The sequence below is a fragment of the Cervus canadensis genome, chromosome 4 (genome assembly GCF_019320065.1).
Source record: "Cervus canadensis isolate Bull #8, Minnesota chromosome 4, ASM1932006v1, whole genome shotgun sequence".
In the NCBI taxonomy this organism is placed as follows: Eukaryota; Metazoa; Chordata; class Mammalia; order Artiodactyla; family Cervidae; genus Cervus; species Cervus canadensis.
In genome coordinates, this window is record NC_057389.1 from 29,368,901 (window position 1) to 29,393,214 (window position 24,314).

At 49.9% G+C, this 24,314-nt stretch overlaps 1 protein-coding gene across 1 annotated transcript in view; it reads right to left on the reverse strand.

Moving 5' to 3' along the window:
- WWC1 (WW and C2 domain containing 1) overlaps positions 1-24,314 on the reverse strand; it is a 156,652-nt gene that overhangs the window by 16,360 nt on the left and 115,978 nt on the right. Inside the window, exons 10-17 of the mRNA XM_043464764.1 lie at positions 20,120-20,209; positions 18,861-19,396; positions 15,707-15,815; positions 15,276-15,356; positions 14,539-14,625; positions 13,566-13,758; positions 7,710-7,862; positions 6,885-6,976 (exon numbers count right to left, since the gene is read on the reverse strand). Of these exons, the coding sequence (XP_043320699.1) occupies positions 6,885-6,976; positions 7,710-7,862; positions 13,566-13,758; positions 14,539-14,625; positions 15,276-15,356; positions 15,707-15,815; positions 18,861-19,396; positions 20,120-20,209 (1,341 nt within the window). The remainder of the gene's footprint in view (positions 1-6,884; positions 6,977-7,709; positions 7,863-13,565; positions 13,759-14,538; positions 14,626-15,275; positions 15,357-15,706; positions 15,816-18,860; positions 19,397-20,119; positions 20,210-24,314) is intronic.

Here is a 24,314-nt window from a genome sequence, read left to right on the forward strand (position 1 = left end):
TGTAGACGGCCACCTTCACGCCATGTCCCCATCCGGTCTTTCCTCTGCATATGCGTCCCTGGTGTTTCTCTGGTGTCCCAGTGTCCTCTTCTTACAAGGACACCAGTCACGTTGGATTAAGGCCACCCTAACTTCAACAGCCTCATGTTAACTTAATCAGCTCTGAAGACCCTGTCCTCAGAAACAGTCACATTCTCAAGCACGGTCAGAGCTTCAATATCTGTAACTGGGGGAGACATAATTCAGACCATAAGATATGTATACATACTCAGGAGTAGAACTGCTGGGTCAGACAATAAGTATAAGTGGTGAACTGGTTTACCCACGTGGTTATATCATTTTCTGTTTCCATAGCAATGTTATGGGAATTCTGGTTCCTCACCTATACTTGGTAATATCCATCTTTAAATTTAGTCATTCAGCTGTGAAAGTGAAAGTTGCTCAGTCGTGTCTGACTCTTTGCGACCCCATGGACTATACAGTCCGTGGAATTTTCCAGGCCAGAATACTGTAGTGGGTAGCCTTTCCCTTCTCCAGGGGATCTTCCCAACCCAGGGATTGAACCCAGGTCTCCTGCATCGCAGGCGGATTCTTTACCAGCTGAGCCACAAGGGAAGCAGCCATTCAGCCGATGAGTACTCAAATTTATTGTGGTTTTAATGTGTACTTTCCTGTTGAGAATTTCATTGACCATTCAGATTTTCCTTTGCAAGATTTCCATTAGAATTTTTAGCCCATTTAAAAAATGGGTTGTCTTTTTATTACTGAGTTGCAAGAGTTCATTATTTATTCTAGATAGGAATCCTTTGCAGATATTTTCTCCAAGTCTGTGGCTTGCCTTCCCTCTTCTAAATGGTGTCTTTCAAAGGACAGAAGCTTTTGATTGTGACAAAGTCCAATTTATCCCTTTCTCTCTTTAATGCTTTGAGCTTTTTATGCTGTACCTAAGAAGTCTTTGCAAAGAATTTCTCTTGTACTTTCTTTTAAAGGCTTTTTAGTTTCAGCTTTTATGTTTAATACTATGATCCATTTCAGATTAATTTTTGTCCATGGCACCCAACATTTATTTTTTTCTGTACGGATATCCAATGGGCTTGCAGCACCATTTGTTGAAGAGACTTTATTTTTGGTGATATTTTTCATAATTATCCTTTCCCCTTGGACTCTGAGCCTCGAAAGAGTTGGTGTGACAAATGGATGGCATTTGTTAATTAGTAATTTATCTCCATTCCCATCTTTACTTTTCAAAGACATACAGAACCGCCAGGCTTCCGATCAGCATGAGGCGGTATTACCATACTGAGCTGAAGGAATTTCAGCCAAAAGCAGAGAGTTTGACATCTCGTTAGCTGGCTCAGTGAGACTGTGGATAAACACAAAATCTCCCTTAGGATTTTCCCAACAGGGAAAACAGATCTTGGCTCTCCACCCTCAGCCCTGTGCTGAAAACCTCCCTGACACTTAGATGGGGACTCTCGCTATGGAAGCGCCTCTTCTTTTCCTCCTCTGCCTCTTGATCCACTCATGAAAGAGCCACTAAACATGGGTACCAGAGGCTTCCCTGGTGACTCAGAGGGTAATGCAGGAGACGTGGGTTCCATCTCTGGGTCGGGAAGACTCCCTGGAGAAGGAAATGGCAACCCACTCCAGTATTTTTGCCTGGAGAATCCCATGGACAGAGGAGCCTGGCAGGCTACAGTCCATAGGGTCTCAGAGAGTCGGACATGACTGAGCATCTAACACTTTCACTTTTCAAACATGGACTTGATGACCTGCAGGTGCCATTCTGAGCCCTTTCAACAACTGAAAGCCACTCTTGTCTCAGAGAGTGAGTAGGCCTTGCTCAATGGTGCAGCCAGGTTTCCATTCCATGAAGCGCTCAACCGCTAGGGAAGTCTCTTCTTTGTGACTAAGAAGCTGATCAACATATTTTCCAGGAAAGGGGAAAAAAAAAAAACAAACCCTCAATTGCAAAGAGAAAAATAGACACATCTTTTCACCCTTTGGAAAAGTGGCCAAAAATAAATAAAAATTTAAAACTATGTATTTGATATTTGTAATATGTATTTGATATCAAGTAAGGATTTGGGAAAAAGGTGTATCCCTGTGGGGAGTGTTAATTAGAGCAGCCAATGAATACTGTGAAGTCAGTTTAGCAGTACCTGCTAGAAAAAAACATGTACATGTTCTTGATTAAATACTGTTAGATTATATTGTATCAGAGAGGACGTAGCTTTAGGGGCACTCTCAGTCACTGCTGGTGGGAGCATTTACAATCTTGTTTGAGAATGATGCTGCAGGATCCGGTAAAATATAAACCACATATGCTCTGGGACCCAGCAAGGCCACTTCTCAACCTTTGTCCTAGACAAATACACGTAAGCTCACAAGGAGGTAAATACAAGGGTTTTCACTCTAGCATTGTTTGTGATTATATTTTCCTGAGTGCGTGTGTGTCTGACTCTTTGAGACCTTATGGATTGTAGCCTGCCAGCTCCTCTGTCCATGGGATTTCCCAGGCAAGAATACTGGAGCGGGTTGCCATTTCCTCCTCCTCCAGGGGATCTTCTGGTCCCAGGGATCGAACCCTCGTCTCCTGCAGCTCCTGCATTGCAGGCGGATTCTTTACTGGTGAGCCACCGGGGAAGCCCCTATATGCTCCTACATTTTCAAATCCTCTGAGAGTTTTGTTTTGTTTGTGGATCTTAAAAAAAGATCAAGTCTTCTGATTAAACGCATTAAAGAAACCCAAACAAATGAAAGGAGGGAAGAACAGCGGCATCCTCCCCTGGGCCTTGGGTGCGGAGGGAGGAGAGGAGATGGGAAGAGAGGACCAGTCTGCGGAGCCCTCCACTCCAGAGCTAGTTAACATTCTGGGACCAAAAGAAGCCTCCAGTGTGGGGGAGGGGGGCTGCAGAGGCAGTCACCCCACTACTGCAGCAGCTCCGGGGGATTCCCAGCCCTCTTTGTAAGTCAGTGTCTGGGGAAGTTTGAATGGCCAAGGGTGGGGAGAGAGGGGGCCACAAAGGGTGAGAGAACAGAAGGTGGTTGCTAGGAGACAGTGTGAAAAGCCTCAACACAAGCTTGGAATTTGGTGGAAAACCACTGATCTTGTGCCAGGGTTTTGGAAGACAGGTCCCCGGCCGATTTCCGGCATTGGGACCTTTGCAGAGTGTCAGAGGGCGGGGAAGAGATGGAGAGAGAAAGGGGGAGAGGGAGGGAAAGAGAAGGGAGAAGAGAAAGGCACGAGAGGGAGGGAAGTGGGGAGGGCGGAGGGAGGAAGAGGAAGGGGAGGAAGGAGAGAGGCAGTGGGGAGATAGGAGGAAGCAGGGAGGGAGGGAGGGGAAGGAGAGTGGGGAGAGACAGAGCGGGTGGGACAGAGAAGAAAAGAGAGAAATTGAGGCAGTCGAGAGAGAATCCTAAAGCAAACATAAACACAAGAATTCAGGAACCTTGCCCTATTCTTTATCACGTGGAGGAAGAGTCAAGAACTGGAAGGCAGGAGTCAGCCTAGGGGCCAAATCCAGCCCATTGCCTGTTTCTGGACAGTCCAAGGTCCAGGCTATGAATAGTTTTTATATTTTTAAATGGCTGGGGAAAAAAAATGAAAAAGAGAGTGATATTTCATGACATGTGCAAATGATGTGAAATTCTAGTTTCCGTGTCCATAAATGAAGGTGCAAGGACAGAGGCACGGTTGGCTGGTGTGTGTTCTGTCTGTGATTGCGGTCACACCGCGATGGCAGAGTTGAGTAGATGCCACAGAACCTGCCTGGCCCACCAAGCACACATTTAATATCTGGGCCTTTCCAGAAAATACCTGCTGACCCCGGGAGTAAAAGCTATTAAGGAAAGACTTCTTGTCAGACCAGACGTAGAACTTAGGGCTGTAACAGAGAAGTCCCTTCATGCTGTCTGTGGGTCAAGTCTGTTTTGAGGGCTTCCCATGCATAATTTTCAGAGTCTACAAAATACCCCATGTGTAATGTGTAATTTCTTAAATCTCTATTTCACAGATGGAGAAACTGGGTTTGGAGCCTGGTTCTCAGCCCAGGCTTCATCTTAGAATTACCTAGGATGCTTTTTTTTCTTTTTTTCCCAAATTAATTTATTTTTGACTGCCCTGGGTATTTGTTGCTGTGCATGGGCTTTCTCTAGTCGTGGCCATCAAGGGCTACTCTTTGTTTCGGTGCATGGGCTTTTCAATGTGTGGTGGCTTCTTTTGTTGAGGAGCACAGGTTCTAGGCGTGCAAGTTTCAGTAGTTGCAATTTGTGGGCTCAGAGACCAGGCTCGGTAGTTGTGGCGCCCAGGCCCAGTTGCTCTGGGGCATGTGGAATCTTCCCAGACTAGGGATCGAACCCATGTCCCCTGCCTTGGCAGATGGAATCTTAACCACTGGGACCACCAGGGAAGTCCTCCCAGGATGCTTTTAAATGTACTGATGCTTAGGCCTCACCCAGACCTAGGATCCCACAAGGAGCTGGCTGAGCGAGATTTTGTGAATTCACATTTGTCTGGATTCAGAGCACATGCGCTTAAGCACAATGACACACACTTCCTCCAAATGGCAAGGTTCTGAGACTGTGCTCATTTCCGAGAGGGGATTTGCTGTCTCCCTTTCCAGCTGGTACTTAAGCCGGGTTCCTCCTCCATTTCCTGATAAGAATCTCTATTGTGTCTTGCGTGTCTACTACAAGTTTTGCCCTTATACTTTATCAGTGGCTGGTCCTTCCGTCTCTTCTGATGAGCCTTCACAGTCAGTGTGACGTCCCCACTTTTGAGCCAAGGATGAGACAGGGTCAGAACAACTTGCTTAACAGTGGCTGCTCTTGAGGGGGCAGGCATGACCGGAGGAGACGTGGTGTGGGCTTCCGGAGAACTGGTGATGCTCCTCAGTTTGGACCCGTGGGCAGTTTGGCTTCTGAAAATTCACTGAGCTGTACACACACATCAGCTTTTCTGAATGTGCATGATGTTGCAATAAAAAGTTAAAAAACGCGTTGCCTAAGGTTACACCAAAAAAGATAAAGCTAGGGTGTGAACCCTAGTCTACATCACTGTTTCCTAAAGTGTGTGATGAGACCGTCTGTGGATAGACAAGGGACTAAAGGGCACTGATCACACAGTGGAAAAGCTGTGTCCTGTCCAATCCTTCAGACTTGATTACATCAAGAAGGAAGTCTCTCTTGGGCAGTAGCATGTCTTTAACGTTGCTGACACATGGACCTTTTTTTTTTTTTTAACTGGAGTATAGTTGCTTTACAATATTGTGTTGGTTTTCACTGTACAGCAAAGTGAATCAGCTATTGTTGTTCAGTCACCCTGTCGTGTCCAACTCTTTGCCACCCCGTAGACGGCAGCACGCCAGGTCTCCTTCCCACTGAGGTCCCCAGAGAGCAGTGAGCAGTGTTTCTTGTGCTATACAGCAGGTTCCCATTAGTTATCCACTTTATACACAGTAGTGTATATATGTCAGTCCCAATCTCCCAGTTCATCCCCCCATCCCTTCCCTCCTTGGTATCCTTGCATCTGTTCTCTACGTCTGTGTTTACACAGATGAACTGATTTGCAAAGCAGAAATAGAGACACAGAAGTAGAGAATGTATGACCTTCCTTTTTAACAGTAGGAGAGATCTTAGTCTTAGAACCTTGGCAAGCAATATATCCAGGTAGATTTTAATATTCTTGTTATATTTTTATTACATTTAATCTTCCACAGTTATCTTCTAAGGCAGGCTTGGCTCATGACCTACTCAATATCCACTCCTACATTCTTCCTTAGTAACAGAATCTTCAATTTTATACCAACTAAGAGACCTCATTTCCCAGCTTCCTTTAGCTACTGGGTAGGCCAGGTAGCTAAGCTCAGCCCATGAAAAGCAAGTGGAAATTGCTGGGTGGGACTTTCAGGAATGCTCGTTGGTTAAAAGGCACTCATGGAGACTCTGTTGTCTTTCCTCTTTCCCGATGCCTGCCTGATGGCTGGTGACTCTGCAGCCATTCTGTGCTTAGCTTGATGATGGAGGTCACACAGTAAGGACAGCAAAGCAGAATAAGAACAGCAGCCTGGGTTCCCGGTAACATCATGGGGCTGACAGATGAGCCTTGGATTGCCTTTTTCCAAGTCTTCTTTTTTAAGTAACAAAGAAGTAAAATTCTATCTTGTTTAAGTTTGTTATTTCTGCTCCCTATTCCTAGCAGTCAACTGAAATTCCTTACTGAGGAATTTTCAATTTATGGCAAATTATACTTATTTCTGCTTCCCTTCTGGCTCAGCTGGTAAGGGATCTGCTTGGAATGCAAGAGACCCCAGTTCGATTCCTGGGTCAGGAAGATCTGCTGGAGAAGGGATAGGCTACCCACTCCAGTATTCTTGGGCTTCCTTGTGGCTCAGCTTATAAAGAATCCGCCTGCAATGTGGGAGACCTGGGTTTGATCCCTGGTTTGGGAAGATCCCCTGGAGAAGGGAACAGGCTACCTACTCCAGTATTTTGGCCTGGAGAATTCCAAGGACTATATAGTCCATGGGGTCGCAAAGAGTCGGACACAATTGAGTGAGTTTCACTTTCATGCTTATTTCCACTTCTGGTAATATAAAGCTTCTTAGGAATTTTTTTGAACCAAAATAAATGTAAGTGCATCATGATAAACATTAACATGTGAACCAGTATGAATAACTGCTAGAACACAAAATCACAAACTGGGAAGGGACTTGGGAAACACTGTACCAGACTACATACTGCCTTGTTGCCTATAGAGAAGCCATGAGAAAGGATCTCTGTTTTCACAGGGGAACACTTCTCTTGGTTGCCCTGGTGTCTGAGGATCTCAGCTCTGGGCTCAGATCCAAACCAGGTCAGTTCCCAGGGGCAGCCTCACTTACCAGCTGTCCTCCAGGGTCTGTGTGCTGCTCCTCTCCTCCTGCCTCTTCTCCAGCTCCACGGCCGTCTGTTCCAGCAGAGCAGACACGGCATCCTGTGGAGACAAAGGCCGATGAGTCCTCTGTGAGTGGCAGGCAGAGCCCCCTGGGCAGGAATCAGACCCCATCACCCTCACAGCGAACGGAGGATAAAACTGAAGACCAGGGTGTCTTGCCATAATATTACATCAACTGGAAATATGGTCCCTAGTTCTTCTAACTGGCAGTTCTACTGAAAATAACCTCTGTATACATGGACAAAATTTGGAAGATGAGGTTAGTGTTTGCTTGAGACAGAATTACAGGTCTATAGCTATAAGGAGATTATCAAGTAGTCAGGGAGACAGTCCCACTGAGTGGTGTCCATGCTGAGGAAGCCTGTGTGACTTGAGGAAATTATTTAATGTCTCTGAGACTCAGTTTCTTCTCTAATTATTACTCCACCTCTGATGTCCATGCTTCCCTGCTGGCCCAGAGGGTACAAAAATCTGCCTGTGGTGCAGGAGACCCTGGTTCAGGAAGATTCCCCTGGAGAAGGGCATGGCAACCCACTTCAGTATTCTTCCTGGAGAATCCCATGGACAGAGGAGCCTGGTGGGCTACAGTCCATGGGGTTGCACAGAGTCGGACACTGAGTCATTGAGTGACTGAGTGACGCGCACGCGTACACACACTCACACACACCCCTCTGATGTCCAGCCATCTCCAACTCTGCGAGAGGCTTTCCCTTCCAGCCAACCAGGTGCGGCCTTTTATGGGAGAAGGGTGCACAGCGGTGGCCCAGCTCACCGTGCTTTCAGGCCCTGGGATGGGGGCCGTGGCTCCCGCTGGCCTGGGCTCCCGGCTCTCTTTCTTCAAGTATTTGTAGCTCAGGAGGTTGTACCAGCGAGTCGACCTCTCGCCGGACCGGCAGACCTCAGCCAGGCTGATCTGGGCGCCTCCCTGTGGAGGATGGAAAAAAGCATAAGCAGGGAGTGACAAGGTATTCTGGGGAAAGTAGGTGAAACACCACTCCAGGTAAGAGAGAAGCTTCCTGGGAGGAAGAAATGGCTGGGTATTGTTTTCTAATAACTCACTCATTCACCGCCTTATTTGTTCACCGAGTTGTATAGGTTAAGATCTATTTAAATATTAATTTTAAGGATGGGTTCTCTGATGGCTCAGATGGTGAAAAATCTGCCTCCAATGGGGGGAGACCCAGGTTCAAACTCTGGGTTGGGAAGATCCCCTGGAGAAGGGAGTGAGCACTAACTACAGTATTTGCCTGGAGAATCCCCATGGACAGATGAGCCTGGTGGGCTATAGTCCATAAGGTCGCAAAAGAGTCAGACACGACTGAGTGACTAACACTTTACTTTCATGGGTTGTTTAGATATTAACTCTTTGTCAGATATACAATTTGCAAATATTTTCTTCCATTCAGTAGGTTGCCTTTTCATTTTATTGATGCAAAATGAAAGTTCTGCTAAGCAGAAGCTTTTTAGTTTGAGGTAGCTGCATGTGTTGTTTTTTGCTTTTGGTATTAGAGTTGAGAAAGATAATCGCCAAGACTGATGTCAAGGAAAACAACTCAAAGCTCTAGCAACAGGAGACCGGGGGAATAAACTATAACCTATATCTATACAGTTATTACGTAGCTATGTACAAAAAATAAGGAAGATTTCTAGGTACTGATGTAGAGAGCTGTCCAACAAGATACAGTCTAATTCCGACAAGATACAGTCTACTGCAGCCATGAAATTACAAGACTCTTGCTCCTTGGAATAAAAGCTATTGACAAACCTAGACAGCATATTAAAAAGCAGAGATATTACTTTGCCGACAAAGGTCCATATGGTTAAAGCTGGGTTTTTTTAGTAGTCATGTATGGATGTGAGAATTGGACCATAAAGAAGGCTGAGTGCTGAAGAATTGACGCTTTTGAACTGTGGTGTTGGAGAAGACTCTTGAGAATCCCTTGGACTGTAAGGAGATCAAACTAGTCAATCGTAAATGAAATCAATTCTGAATATTCATTGGAAGGACTGATACTGAAGCTCCAATACTTTGGCCACCTAATGTGAAGAGCCAACTCATTACAAAAGACCCTGAAGCTGGGAAAGATTGAAGGCAAGGGAGAAGGGGATGACAGAGGGCAAGATGGTTGGATGGCATCACCAACTCAATGGATATGGGTTTGAGCAAGCTCCAGGAGATGGTGATGGACAGAGAGGCCTGGCCTGCTGCAGTCCATGGGGTCACAGAGAGTCAAACACGCCTGAGTGAACAACAACAACAACTATTTGGGGCTGCCTCATAGGTGTGAATGGTCTGCCTCGTAAACTGGATGCACTTTGACAGCATCTATGCATTCATTCATTTATTTGACACACACATATTTGCCCAGTTGCCTCTATGTGTCAGATACTGTTCTAGGTTTTGGGAACACAGGAGGATTTAAGGCAGAGAAAAATCCCTGCCCTCCTGAGTTTATATTCCAGTCTGGGGGAATCAGATAGTCAGTAAGTAACTTCTATATTGTGTCTCATAGAGTCTAAGATGCCATCAATTATAGAGTGTACTATTATTTCATGTATCACTAAGAAAGAAAAATAGTTACCAATTAGACTATGGCCTGCCAGCTAGTACACACTGCATCTTGATTTCAGAGATGATAAAAATGTGAAAATAACAGGCGCCCTAATACCTATGATACGGAGAAATATTAGGTGATATAAAGTGCTGCAGAGAAAATGATACAGGCAAAGTGGAGAGGTGGGGATAAGAGGGTGGAGGGGGCAATGTGACTTTATGTAGGGTGGAAGGAAGTCCTCACGGAGAAGGTGACATCTGGGTCAAGAACAGAATGAGGCGAGTGACTTTTGCCCATCAATATCCAGGAGAAAAGAATTACATTCGAAAAGGGTAGCAGTGAGAAAGGCCAGAGAAGGGGGGTGCTGGGGTATTCAAGGGGCACAAGGAGGCTGGAGGAAGAGTCTCAGGGGTTAAATCTGAGAGATGACAAGGAGCAGACCTCAGAGGACCTGGGGAGAGCAGGCCAAGGCCCAGCTATTGACTCTGGGTGGAGACAGAAGCCTTCCTGAGGATTTAAAGAGAGGTCTGGATGGACTCATCTGCGATTTAATAGGATCACCCTGGCGACTGTGTTGGGAAGAGATGAAGGGCGGCAAGAACAGAAGCAGGGAGACCCAGTAGGGGATTCTGCAACTATCGGGTGAGAGATGGTGCTGGTCAGGAGCATGGGGAGAAGTGGCTGGAATCTGGAGATCTTCTGAAGGCAGAGATAGGAGTTCCTGAATGTGGGGTACGAGAGGAAGAAAGGGGACTAAGATGACCCTATGGTCTCTGGCTTGGGCAATGCATGAATGAATGGGGTTGCCTTCAGCTGAGAATGAAGACATGGAAGGAAAGCTCAGGGTGTGCTGTGGACACATGACTGGTGATGCCGACTGGATATGCAAGAAAAGATATGGAAGAGACAGCAGGCATACAGCACTGAGATGAGTGGGGAGGCCCAGGATGGCGCTATTACATGGAATGGTGTTTGAAAGCCAGGGGATAGGACAAGATCAATGAAGCAGTGCATGCAAGTAGAGAAGGGGAGGAGAGCAAGGCCTGAGCCCTGGGCCCTTGGATGGGGAGAGGTCAGGGAAATGAGCAAGAATCCACAGAGCAGACAGACAGAGAAGCCAGTGATGGGAGAAGGTGGCTAAGAGAGCGAGCGGTCCAGGAAGCCAAGTCAGGATAAAGGATGTCGAGGAAGGTGGAGTGAGCAACTGATTCAAACACTGCAGACAGGCCAAGAGACTCGAGGATGGAGAGAGCTGGCCACTGGATTTAGCAACGAGGAGGTCTCCGATGACCTTGATGAGCACATTTTTGGTGGAACGATGAGGGCCAGAGCCCATGTGGTCTAAGATACAGAGAGAACACACACACCTCGTTCATGTGTTGCTACAGAGAAAACAAAAGAAGTAATGTAGTAGCTGGAGGAAGAAATGGGGTAAAAAAAAATTTTTTTTTTTTTAGAGCATGGGATTAATAACAGCACATATATGGAGACATATATTGACAGATTAGATCTAGTGGAAGACAGAAGATTGGAGACAGAAAACAGAGCAGAAGCGTGAGGGCTGGCATGACGACCTTGAGCAAGGATGGCCATGGATGGGAGTGCGGAGGGCCCACCCTGAGCTCCGGGAGGAACCACAGAGCCTGTGAGAACAGCTAACTGTGGTGGGGCAGCTATGGGGGCTCCCTTCTGGTTCCTTCTATGGTTCCAGGATTGGGTGTAAAGCGAGGGCCTCCGCGCAGGGACAGTAAGGGTGGGGAGAAAGGAGAGGATAAGAATTTGCTGCTGGGAGTGTTTTCCTCCAATGGCGTGGGCAGAAAGGAGGGGAGTGTTCATTTGACAGGGCTGGGGTTTGGCCAAGTGTGGATGGCAAAGTGAGGAAGGAGCAAGGGAGGGTTATGATGGTTAGCTCTGGGGTATGAGTGGGCCTGGGCAGTGGGCCGCCTTCACAGAAGCTGCACGGTTGAAGGGTGAGCAGCCAGCACCTGGCTGGAAAGCCTGTGACCCTGTGATACCACCATAAAGTGACTGTGGAACTGCTGCCCATGATATCGGGGAGGGCAAGACACATATTCCATCCAAACCCATAATACAGTAGGGTAGTGTGATGGCTCCCAGGTGGCACAGTGGCAAAGAGTCCATCTGCCAATGCAGGAGACACCAGTTCCATACCTGGGTTGGGAAGATCGCCTAGAGAAGGAAATGGCCACCCACTCCAGTATTCTGGCCTGGGAAATTCCACCAACAGAGGAGCCAACAGTCCATGGGGTCGAAGAGTTGGACTTGACTGAACAATTGATCACACACACAGTGTGATGGAGACATAAGGAAGTTGGAATCTGTGTTCAAATCCAGACTTCTCTACCTACTTACTGGATGACCTGAGCTGGTTAATTAGCCTTTCTGGGCCTTGATCCCTTACCTGCCAAATGGTCCTAATGCTAGTATTGCTTCCCAGTTGTGAGGATTAAATGAGATACTGCACTCAGAGTTCTCAGCCCAGAACTAGACACACAGACGCTGCTCAGGATGAGTACTGGTGTCCTTGCCCGGCTGGTTACGTGGCTCAAAGCAGACCAGGGATGCCACCAGCTCAGCAGTGCGGGGAGACAGCATGCGGGAGCTGACAGCCCTCACTCCACGCGTCTCACTTCCATGCCTCCTCCAGCCACCAAAACGACAGCCTGACACTCCACGTCCCCATGGGACATGGGAGACGGAGGCTTCCGGTCGGCCATGGATGGACACAAGCCATGGTGGGATGAGCACTTTGGCTGCTGCCATGGCAACCAGCAGTGGCCAGACTTCAATTAGGAAGGAGGAATAAAAGGCATCCAATTAGGAGGATAAAACAGGGTTGAGTCTCTTCTCATTTAGGAATGCTCGGGGCTGAGGAAACGCTTCACTGGAGGAGCCTGGATTTTTTTTTTATATTGTATTTAATTTCTATTCAATCCTAAAGGATATCCTAAAGAATAGAATAGAAATTAATATTATAGAAATAAATATAGAGGTATATTTTTGGGCATGCCATGCATCTTGCAGGATCTCAGTTCCCCAGTCAGGGATTGAACCTGGGTCATGGCAGTGAAAGCCAGAATCGTAACCATTAGGCTACCAGGGAATTTCTTGGGGGCTGGATTTGGAAAAGCTTTCTGCTCCATCCTTCAGCAGCACCCACCCTGCTTGCCAAATCCTTGAGTCACCATCTCATGTATTGGGTTCCTCCAAGGAGCACTGTGCTGGCCCAGAGAAAACTCCAAGGTCTGACATGGGTGGACCTGCCTATATTCTAACTCTGTTCTGACCTTGAGAAAGTTCTTTGTGCCTCAGTTTCCCAACTGGTATAACAGTATGGTACCTAGTTTATAAGATTGTAGGGAAGATCATCAGAAATAACACAAGTAGGGAGTTCAGTTCAGAGCCCACCATATAAACTGCATCCAATTAATACAAGCTGTTGCATTACTGCCAGTAATAATAACAACAATATAAGTGGCAATGAAGCTGTTATGAACTCCAGCTGAGCAGGAAGGTGATGGGAAGTGATTTCTAGTGAGAACCAGTGTGCGCAGACACTTCAAGTCTTCACATCCTTGCTATGGGAACCAGAAGCACCGGCATTGCCTCTGAGTTTGAGAGAAATACAGAATCTTGCTGCCCAGACTTGATGATCAGAATCTGCATTTTAACCAGAGCCCCAGGTAACTTGTGTGCACGTGAAAGCTTGAGGGGCACTGGTTTAGCTCTTCAGTCTCCCGAGAACCACCTGTGAAGCAGCCAGGGTTAGCTGGTTTTACAGATAAGAAAACGGAGGCAATTAAAGCATCTGAGGCCACATGGTGGGGAAGGCTGGTGGCTCAGCTTCAGGCACAAGGAAGGGATGTGGCCCTGCAATTCCACGGCAGATAAAGGAGCTCCCTGCTCTCTCTTGCCTGCTCCCAATAAGTCTGCCTGGAACCCATGAAGAGCTGGGCTGATACTGCAAGCTGTGTTTGCCCCAAGCCTTCTCCCTGAAGTACAAAGGTGGATCAAGAAGGACAGAAGGCTGGACAGACAGACAGAGCTCTCACCAGGCACTCCTCCATATGGCACCTGTCGGTGGTACAGACGTCGACTCTTAAGGTCTTTTGGTGAAGGGCTGGGTAGGACATGGACACCCAGAACACCTCGTTGAACACCAGGGTGTCCGCGGCATCCAGGGGCCGGGTCCGGAACAGGCAGGTGGTGCTCTCGGAGCACGGAAGGATAGCCGCTCGGATGTTCCTAGAGGGGCAGGCATGCACGACAGCCGGTGTCAGGTCAGCCCGGGTCGGGGGCTCAGGCCTTAGGCACACGGCTGCTGCAAATCCCCCAGGAAACCACAGAGGACAAGAGTTTGTCATTTCCCCAGTCGCTGTGTGTCCAATCTCGTCTGCCTTCTGTTTTGCCTGCTTTCTGGCCTGCCTTCCTCCTTCCCACATGTCACACCCCAGGCGCTGGCTGGGTGCAGACCACAGAGACAAGCTCATACTGCTGCCCTCGAGGCCTACGGTCTAGCAAAGGAGGGGCATGGAGGCAGATGAGTTCAATGAAACATAAACCTGTCTGCACCGGCAGAGAGGCTGACAGTGCAGGTCTCTGCCGTATTATCAGCGGTAGGGTTAACACCCATCACAACCTGCCCACAGAATCACGCTGATGGGAACTGGCTCTTCAGAAAGGCAGGCCTGGCTCTTTCTGCATGGAACACTAATGCTTACAGCAAACAAAAGGGGCCGTGACCTCCTCCTTCACCAGGCTTCAAGTTCACAAGGACAGGGGTTTGCTCACCACCCCATTCTTAGTGCTGGCACCTGGTCGGAGCTCAGGACGCATATGGGAAGCTGTCTGGGGCGCTCCTCTTTATACTGAGCCTGTCTGCCACCCTGCCTGCATCCACGCTCATGTGCACTAACCACCCACAGCGGTCTAGGGGCCCATGGTCGGAGCAGGGCAGAAAGGAGAGTGTCCCCTGGGATGGGCGTAGGGGGCGAGAGGATGATACACGGTCAGCTACACACTCACACTTTCTGGTCTTGCTGCAGCAACAAAGCAGAAAGGTTGCTCAGCTGGATGATGAATATTGCAAACTGCTTATTCTTCTCATCATACCTGAAATGAAAAGGGGGCATACAGAGCACCTGTTGGTAACCCATTTATCTCTCTCTCCCTTAATCATCATGGATGGAGCTGCGACTGCTCTGGGACCCTGGTGAGCTGGAGATCACAGACCCAGTGTTTGTGGCCATGCAGGGACACAGGTCCAGAGCTGTCAGTCTGATTTTTTAAAGGGAAGCCAGAGGCTGTGTAAAATTTCCTGACAGCTAAATGTAGGCAATGAATTCCTATTTAAAAATAATCAAGATCATTCCCCATCAAGAGATGAGCAATAACAGGAAATCTAGGCTGTAGCCCCCTAGGGGTTGACTTCAGTCCAGATGAGATGATAAGACAGAAGCTGTAGTAACGATGATGACCAAACACATCAAGCGGCAGGCGGTCTTGGTCCCTGCCTGGCTTGGCCACTGCCCAGCTCAGTGACACTGGGCAAGGTACAAAGTCTTCAAACCTTGTTTTTTTCTCTTTTGTGAAATGGGGAGCTGGGAGGCATAGAAAGAGACCCCCACCTTTAGTTAGGAGCCCACAGCTGTCAGCGGGGCCTGCTGGTTCTGGAGGAGGGTAAATGCTGGACACGCTGCAGAAGGGGGAGGAGGGCACCCAGTGCAGACCACGCCCCCTGCCCCGCCCTCCCTGCCACTTACTTCAGGGCGACCTGAACCCGGGTGGCACCCACTGCTTCTGATTCATCACTGTCGAAAGCAGCGGCTTCCGAGACACCCAGCCTGGAAGGCAACACGGGGAAGACAGAGAGAGAGGGTCAGGCTGGCCTGCAGTGACCTGGGGCCAAAGTCATTTTCCAGAGACAGGGTTCTCTCTGGGAGGGAGCAGCAGATTCTTGAGGAAGAAGGTTTGGGTCTACTGAGCCTCCCTGTGGACCCTGCCTGCCCACAGCGACTCCGGATCCCTCTCTCGAGGGGGCTGGTCTTTCCCCAATACTTGCTCCCCTGGCCACACGACCCTTGATGGCACTCAGAGAAACCGGCAGTCTCCCAGACGTGAAACTTCTCCTGCCCCCCACCCTCCTGTGGGTCCCTCCCACACGCCGGAGCAGGCCCAGGGCTCAGGGACCCACCTCTGCACGGAAGCCTCATACACACCACTGTCCCCAGCCACGGATTCATCTGACACGGCAGCAGAGACACAGGCCACTTTTAGGCAGCACCCCTGAGCCGTATTCACAGCTAGAGGAACAGAGGGGGAAAAGGCAGGCTTCAGAAATCAGGATACTGTCATCCCAACATGTAACTGTGGATCCCCTGTTGTTTTAAGATGGTCCCCCCAAAATCCTACAACTCTGACCTTTACACAAGGTCTGTGTGTTTTGGGGTGAAGGAAAGGGTGGCGTCTAACACCTCAGACTCCACAGGCAAACCACCTGGGTTCAAATCACACACTGCTTTATGACTCTGGGATGCTGATTTATTCCCTCTAGGCCTTGCATTCCCTATCTGTAAAATGGAGATAATAACACCTACTTTGTTGGAAGGACACAATAAGATGATATAGGGAAGTCCTTAGTATAGAGACTGGGGCAGGGGAAGTGCTCTAGAAACCGTACTGCTATCCTTAGTTACTATGACTACCATTCCCATCACTATAGTGATGCCTTCCAGATCAATTCCTACACACTTGGGACAATAACACAGACCCTGGGCCCTTGCGGGAAGACAAAAAGGGGAAGAAGGATTTAAGCACTGGCTCTCCTACTTGCCTAACCCATTGCACTCCTAAGTCAGCTCATCTCCCCTGCCCTTGACAGAGGCCCTCTGAAGTCTCTGACCCAAGACTCAGACTTAGCACATGCTGCACATTCCTTCCCTCCCCAAGTAATGGGTGCAGACAGTGTGCCAGGGCCACTGCCAAGTTCAGAGCTGCCAAGATGAATAGGACAGCTCCTGACCTCCACGCAGCACAAGAAGGACAGATTCAGGTGTTCCAACCTCAGGGCCAGCACTTCTGAGCACCTGCCGTGTGCCAGGCACACAGGTGGGGGGTGGGGGGTGGGGGGTGCGCTGGCTGGGCTAGGGGATGGTGACCGTGAGCCTGGCAGAGACCAAGGGGCCATCTGGGCGTGGCTTTCCCAGCCTGCATCCCACATCTGCAGCTCTGGAGCCCTCCTGCCTTCAGACCCACCCCGCTCCACCCTCCACATAACCACTTAAGGAGATTAATTTGTCTGCTGACTGAACAGTGGCACTAATCGCATAACCTGCTTAGCATCTGAGCTCAGCCTGGCAAGGCTTCTGGAGATGCCATGAAGAAACGCCTGAGACGTGAGCGGCCCCTGGCTCCCAAGCACCGACGCTGTGGGATGGGGGTGGGTCTAGGGGAGGGGTCGCTCCCCACACCCCACTGGGGGCCGAGCATCCCTGATCCAGCTGATCGCAGCCCTTTAGATAGGGAGCACCGGGAACCCTTCTTGAGCCTCATTAGAGGTTCCGCCTGCACCCCCTCCTCCCCAGGGAACAATTTTCTGAAGCTTTCCACCTGCTGCAGTAGGAAGCCTGTTTTTATTTTTGTTTGAGAGGACTCGGCAAGACTGCCTTCCTGATGAGGGAGCCCCAGGGATCTCCCAGCTCTTCTTCTAAGGAAGTGGCTGGCATGCACCCAGCAGAGCCTTTAATTAACCAGGAAATCGTGTTGCTTCTCCCTTGCTCCCAGTGGCCCTTGTATATGAAGGAACTGATATGTCTGGGTGCTGCAGCTGCCCCCGCCCCCATTCCTGGAGCTGAGATGGGTTGAGCTTCTAGCTGGCTTCATGGGAGTCAGAAGCAGGAGACCTTTGCCAACACTGCTGGCATCTGGCTCAGTGTGGGCTCTGGGTAGGTGGTCCTGGGGCCAGACCTGACTCTCCTGCCTTAGCGCAGTGACACTGACCTCAGACAAGTCACTTAACCTCACCGAGTCTCACGCCTTTCAGTCTGTAAGATGAGGATAAAATCAATACCCACCTCATAGTGTTGTTCTGAGGTTTACATGAATCAGTATGTGCAACAGTGCCTGTATCTTGTACACCTGAACTCAATAAATCATCCTGCTCAGTCCTGACTTTCATACCACATGCGAGATGGGATCAGCAAGCGTCAGGGTATCTTAGGAATGAACACACAGAGCTGCCTCATGTCCTAAGGGGACCGTGGTGATAAAGAGGTTGGGCGCTGGAGTCAGAAAAACCCAGATTCCAATCCCACCTTCCCCACCTGTTGGCAAGTGATAGCACCTCTCTGAGCCTCTGTCTCCCCATCTGTGAAATAGGTATAATAGAAGGAGCCTATTTCACCATATCAAGTGTATTGCCCACCACATCAATGCACCCCAATAAATATTCACCATTATAATTTATTATGTGGTTGCTGTTACAGATGAAAATTTTTCTAATAAACCTAAGCTGTCATTATCGGCATCATCTTTTACTTTGAAGCTTCTGACCTGAATCTCAGTCTAGACTACAATGCTCTTTTTGACCTCATAACAGGAGTGATCTTTTTTCATTCCCTGGCTTCAATCACAAGGATCCTTGCTGCAATTAGCATAAAATGTAAACTCCTTACCTTACACAATTCGTTCTCTGCCTGATTCTCTGCCGTGTTGGTAACCCCCTCCCTCTGGTCTCTCTTGCAGCCCCTGTTTCAGCCTCAGACACTTTGCTCTTGCTTCTCTGAAGGCTGGCTCTTTCTCACTGTTCAAGTCACAGTTCAAATGTCACCTTCCTTCACCACCCAGCCTGAAATGGCAGCCCCACTCCAACCTGAAAGGCTCCATCACACCCTGTTTTATTCTCCTCCTAAGTGCTTTCCCCCGGTCTGCTTGTACAGTTATTATTTATGCCTTTGTTTGCATGCAGGCTTCATGGGAACCAGGACCTTGTCTGTCCACCACACTGTATCCTCGTGACTAACCCACATGGCCTATCTGTCAGATGAAAGAATGAATGAATCCATGCCTACCCATTAAGACATAGTTTCGATAGGTACTTAACATCTGTTGCATGAATGAACCCACCATGGAAAAACCCTCTGCTCAGGATCTAGACAACAGTAAACACATAATAAATACCTACTGCATGAATGAATAAATCGATACACCGTGTATAGATCTGGCACGTAGAAAGCAGTAACTGTTGCCCATAACTGTTGCCCGACCCCACAATTATCACTGGGGTTGGAACTTGGGCTTGTTGAGCACAGTCCCCACCTCCCTCCCTCCTGGGATGCGGCGCTCTCTACCTTGGCCCAGTGGCTTGCCCTCTAGGCCAGGTTCCTCCAGCTGGTATCTCTGCCGCGTGCTGCCGGCAAGGCTCAGCTCGCAGAGAGCGGCACTCAGCTCGGGGTCTTCAAACTCCAGGTTGCTCAGGAAGGCGTCCCCAGCCAGGAGGGGGTCAGCGATGAGAGGCGAGCAGGGTGGGGACGGGGAGGAGAGTGAGGAGCGGGGGGACAGCGAGGTCATGGACTTGGGAGTGCCCGACAGGGAGCGCAGGGCCTGCAGGCGGCCGCCCCCCTCCGCCCTCTGGGTCTTGGCCACTTCATCCTCATGGATGGTGGTGATGCAGCCGGAGGGCCGGAAGCCCGTGGCCCCCTCCAGGAGCAGGAATTCCACCTTGTTCTGTAGCTCCGAGTCCAGCTGCTCGAAAGGGTCATAGTAGAGGTCGGTGAAGCTGGCCGAGGCGGAGGAGTCCAGGCTGGAGGCCGCCAGGGAGCCCCGGCTGGACGTGAGGGACCCCGGACTGCTGCCGGAGGACAGGCTCTGCATGCTGCCGGAGAGGCTGGGGCAGGGGGGGAGTGGAGGACACTGAGGGGGTGGGCCGCCCAGAAGCTCCCCCGGAAAGCACTCAGGATCCCCCTGATGGGGTCCAGGGCAGACCACCCACTCCCGCTTCACTGATGGGGATATCCGGAGAAGGCCGTGTAATTAGGAGCTGGCAGAGTTGGGATTCGAACCCAAGCCAGCTGCCTTCTGAGTCCACTTCCTCCTCTGTATCCCTGTTTCTCAAACCTCCACCAGCTGCACTCCATTTTCCTATTTTTCTATATTTGAATCCAATGCCAAGTAATGAGGCTTAATATTTTTTTCCAAATCAACTCACTTTTTAAACATTAACATAGTTATCTTCAAAAGGAGCCTTTATATCCTAACTGTAATTTGAAAAGTCCTGTCAACTGATATAAATACCTGATAAAAACATAATGTTGTGATAAAATGCCAGCCACACTGCCCAGCAGGGCCCTGGCCTGAAGCCAACCCACTGTGTCAAGCAAGTTGGCTGGCAGGGGTGAGGGATGTGAACGAGACTCACTAGAACCCGACTGGGGCCTTCTGTGAGCTGTCAGGAGGGCCGAGGAGGCTGCGGTCTGGGGAGGTGAAGGACCCTGCCCTGGGCCACACCTGGCCGAGCAAAAGCCCCCCCAGGCCATCCACGGACCTGCTGTGCACTCAAGTGCATCTGGCCATTCCCCGGGGAACACTTACCCCACTGCCCACCACTCACCTCTTCAGCTGGGAGTGCAGGGCTGCGACCTGCCGGGTGGCTTCTTCCAGCTCCCTCACCAGCTGGTTCCTCTTACTGTTTAACTTCAACCTGAAGGGAGCAAGAGAAGGCATGAGGGAAGCCCTGGGAGGTCCAGCCTCCATCTCCCTGAGAGAGGAATCGCAGGTATGTACTCATGAAGATGTCCACAGGCCCACACACACACATACACACACACACACACACACAGGAACATCCTGGGAGCATTATACTATAATGTTTGGAGAGAGATGGTCTTTATGTACAATCTTATAGTAACTGCTATATGCATCGCCTGCTCTATACCAGGGGCTGACTAGGAGACTTATGTTGTTGTTCAGTCGCTAAGTCGTGTCCAGCTCTTTGGGACCCCATGGACCGTAGCCTACTAGGTGTCTCCGCCCATGGGATTTCCCAGGCAAGAATACTGGAGTGGGTTGCCATTTCCTCCTCCAGGGGATCTTTCTGACTCAGGAATTGAACCTGCATCTCCTGCACCTGCAGGAGGATTCTTCACCAAGGAGCCACCAGGGAAGCCCTGATATTGCCTTAAATCGTTTGCACATGTAACCCTTCTTGGTAAGAATTTTATTGTCTCACTTTATACCTGAGAAACCTGAGGCTCTTCGAGCTAAATGGTTTACTTAAAGCTAGAGAGTGAGTGGCAGAGTTAAGACTCCACCCAGCCATCCCTCCCTGTGGTGTGCACAGGTGTGCAGAGAGAGAGGGACGACCACGTCAAGATGTGTAGATGACCATGTGCAGGCCCAGAAGCCAAGGAGAGAGGCCTCAGAAGAAACAACCCTGCCAACACCTTGACCTTGGACTTCTGGCTTCCGGGACTCTGAGGAAATATTTAATACATTTTCATTGTTGAAGTCACCCTGTGTGTGGTGGTTTGGCAGCCCTAACTAACAAATGTACCATCTTAGGGCAAAATATAGAAGGAACAAAAAAAGGTAGGGTCCATGACCAAGCTCTGAGTCTAAACAGCATCTCAAGGCTGAACAGGCAAGAAGCAGTCAGCAAAGGAGCTTAAGAGAATGGTTCCAGAGCACCTGGGGAAGATCCTGGTGAGTGTGATGGAGCGTCACAGAGCCGGGGAGAAAAGGCCTGCACCCAGGCATGCCGACAACAATGCTCAGTTCTGCAACTCCCTTCCTGAGGGAAAAATCCTTGGGCTTTTATTTATTCTTATTTTTTGGCTGGTACAGTACAGCTTGCGGGATTTTAGTTTCCCAACCAGGGATCAAACCCAGACCCTTTTAGCAGTGAAAGCGTGGAGACCTAACCATTGAACAGTCAGGGAACTCTTGGGCTCAGGAACATGCATCTCTCTTTTTTGGGGGGGGCCACGCCACTCAGCATGTGGGATCTTAGTTCCCTGACCAGGGATTGAACCCAGGCCTTAGCAGGGAAAGTGCCAAGTCCTAACCACTGGCCCACCAGGGAATTCCCTGGAATCTGCATCGTTATTACCTATCCCAGGTGACTTTTTGGCACATTGCAGTTTCAAAGTTGCTTCACTGGCTTAGTATTCTAAGTCAGGAGCTGTGCCTTGCTCTCCCAGCCCCGAGGACGGTGCCCACCACATGGATGAGTTTGAAAAGGCATCACTGAAGGGAAGACGCCTCCCCAATTGACACAGGGAAAGCTCCTTTGCTCTCCTGAAAAGACTCAGATGTTCAGTCTCCCTTGGGACTCCTCTGGTGGCCCAGAGGTTAAGAAGCCACCTGCCAATGTAGGGGTCACAGGTCTGTCAACTGAGTTCGTGTGCTACAACTACTGAGCCCGTGCTCTAGATAGAGCTCGTGCCCTGCAACGAGAGCAAAGAGAAGCCACAACGAAGAGTAGCCCCTGCTCGCTGCAACTAGAGAAAGCCTGGGTGCAGCAGCGAAGACCTAGCCCAGCCAAAAAGTAAAAAATAAAATAAAAAATTAATCTCCCACGGACAGATCTTCATATCCCCTTATGCCATCCTACTGGACGAGGAATGACTGACTCATTGCTCCCAAAGCACATCCAGTCCAGCCTGGGGCCTGGGAGAAAGAGTCATTCCCATGGAAAAGCTAACCATGCCACCCCTCCACCGACATGCCCAAGGCCCCCAACACAGGCCCTGCCATGAAGACCAGAGACACAAGTGGAGGGTGATGAGAGATGGGCAGGATCTGTCACTGGGGAGCTGGTCTTGTGAAATTTCAGAAAAGACCATGGGAACAGCGGGCGTAGTGGCCTCGGCATGGTTCTTGGCCCGTTCAACCCCTGGCGCTGTTATTCCAGAGTCCTGCCTGGGGCTGGGGGTGGGGGCAGACAGCAGGCCGGCAGATGGAGCCAGTAATGAACAAAAGCCCGGTTTTCAATGGATTGGACAGGACTGTGGAATGTGACCCTCTATAAGAGCAAGACCTTGAAAGGGTGTGAGATCTGGGGGGCGGTGGGAGGGGGTGCCAAGGCACAGCTGGGGGTCACCATTTCTACCTCCATTTTCCTCTCCTCTGGGAGGAGATCACAGCACATGCACTAGGAGTAAAGGCAGGTTCCGCCCCCCGGGAGGCCCAGCCGGAGGCTTAGGGGACTGGGAGCCAGGTGGCCTTGACTTCTTAAGCACAGGGGTTTCGCCACCAGTAACAGCATGCAGGTGCCGAGGCCACCTCCCAGAGGCGATGGGCTTCGGTGGCCATATGGCGTTTGCGTGTGATGCCCGGCACATGCTGGGAGGCCAAGGACACATCAAGCGTGGAAACATGCAGAGGACCCAGGGGGTGGGGCTGGAATCCCCACAAGCTGCAGCTCAGCACCTGGGGTGCTGGTTAAAAATGCAAGAGCCTGGGCTGCGTCTCAGGTCCAGGAGGTGGTCCTTGGGGTGGGGGCAGAGACCCCACTCTAAAAGGCACTGCAGCTCTCTGAAGTGGTGGGGAGGGTCCACAGGAAGGGAGGCGGGAGTAGGGGGTGGACAGGGCGGGGTTGGGGGGAGGCTTGTGCTTCTCACTGATTCCTGATGGGGGTTTGGCAGGCCCTGTGGTGTGCTGTTCCTGGATGTGTCTCTTTCTGGCCTAATCAAAGCCATCTTGAACAGAGAGGCTGTTGTGTGCGGGTGAGGAGTACAACTGTTGTTGTTCAGCTGGTAAGTCGTGTATGACTCTTTGTGATCCCATGGACTGCAGCACACCAGGCCTCCCCATCCTTCACTATCTGCCAGAGTTCACTCAACTCATGTCACTGAGTCGGTGATGCCATCCAACCATCTCATCCTCTGTCCCACTTTTTTTTTTTTTAATTTATTTAATTTACTTGGCTGTGCCAAGCCTTAGTTGTGGCATGTGGGATCTTCAATCTTCGTTGCAGCATCCAGACTCTTAGTTGTGGCATGTGGGATCTAGTTCCCTGACCAGGGATCAAACCAGGGTCCCTGTACTGGGAGCCCAGAGTCTTAGCCACTGGGAAGTCTGCTCTGTCCCACTTAGAGAGAGAGAGAAGAAAGAGTGGAGCATGGCTTCCCTGGAGGCTCAGTGGTAAAGAATCCAGTGAAGGAAACACAAGAGACATGGGTTCAATCCCCAGGTCGGGAAGATCCCCTGGAGAAGGAAACGGTGACCCATTCCAGTATTCTTGCCTAGAAAATTCTATGGACAGAGGAGCCTGGTGGATTACAGTCCACGGGGTTGCAAAGAGTCGGACATGAACTTAGCAACTGAGCATGCATGCCTGAGAAACAAAAAGAGAAAGAAACCTAGATAGGGAACAAGAGAGTCAGAAGATGAACACAGACAGTCAGAGGGCTGGAGGCAAAGAACACAGATGAAGACTTATGGGTGGGCTTTCTCCTCTCTCTCCTTCTGGGGCTCAAGCCATCAGTCCTGTCCTTCCCACGGCTTTCCCCTGGCTTCTCTCTGTGTGACCCAGGGGACCCTGCCCTCTGGGACCTCAAGTCGCCTGCTCAGCAGCTGCCATGGATTGGAGGTTCTGGCTTCCCTGGACGGGCTGTGTGAACTCACTGTTCTAGGAGAGCAGTCAGACCTTTGAAAGGTGATGCTGAAGGCAACAATAAAAGGTCTCCTAAGTGGGCAGCAGCCTGGGGAGTAATCCCCGCTCTGTGCCTCAGTGATATTGGGTGAGCCTCAGCTTCCTCACCTATGAAATGAAGATAAATCTCAGGGTTGCTGGGAGGCTTAGA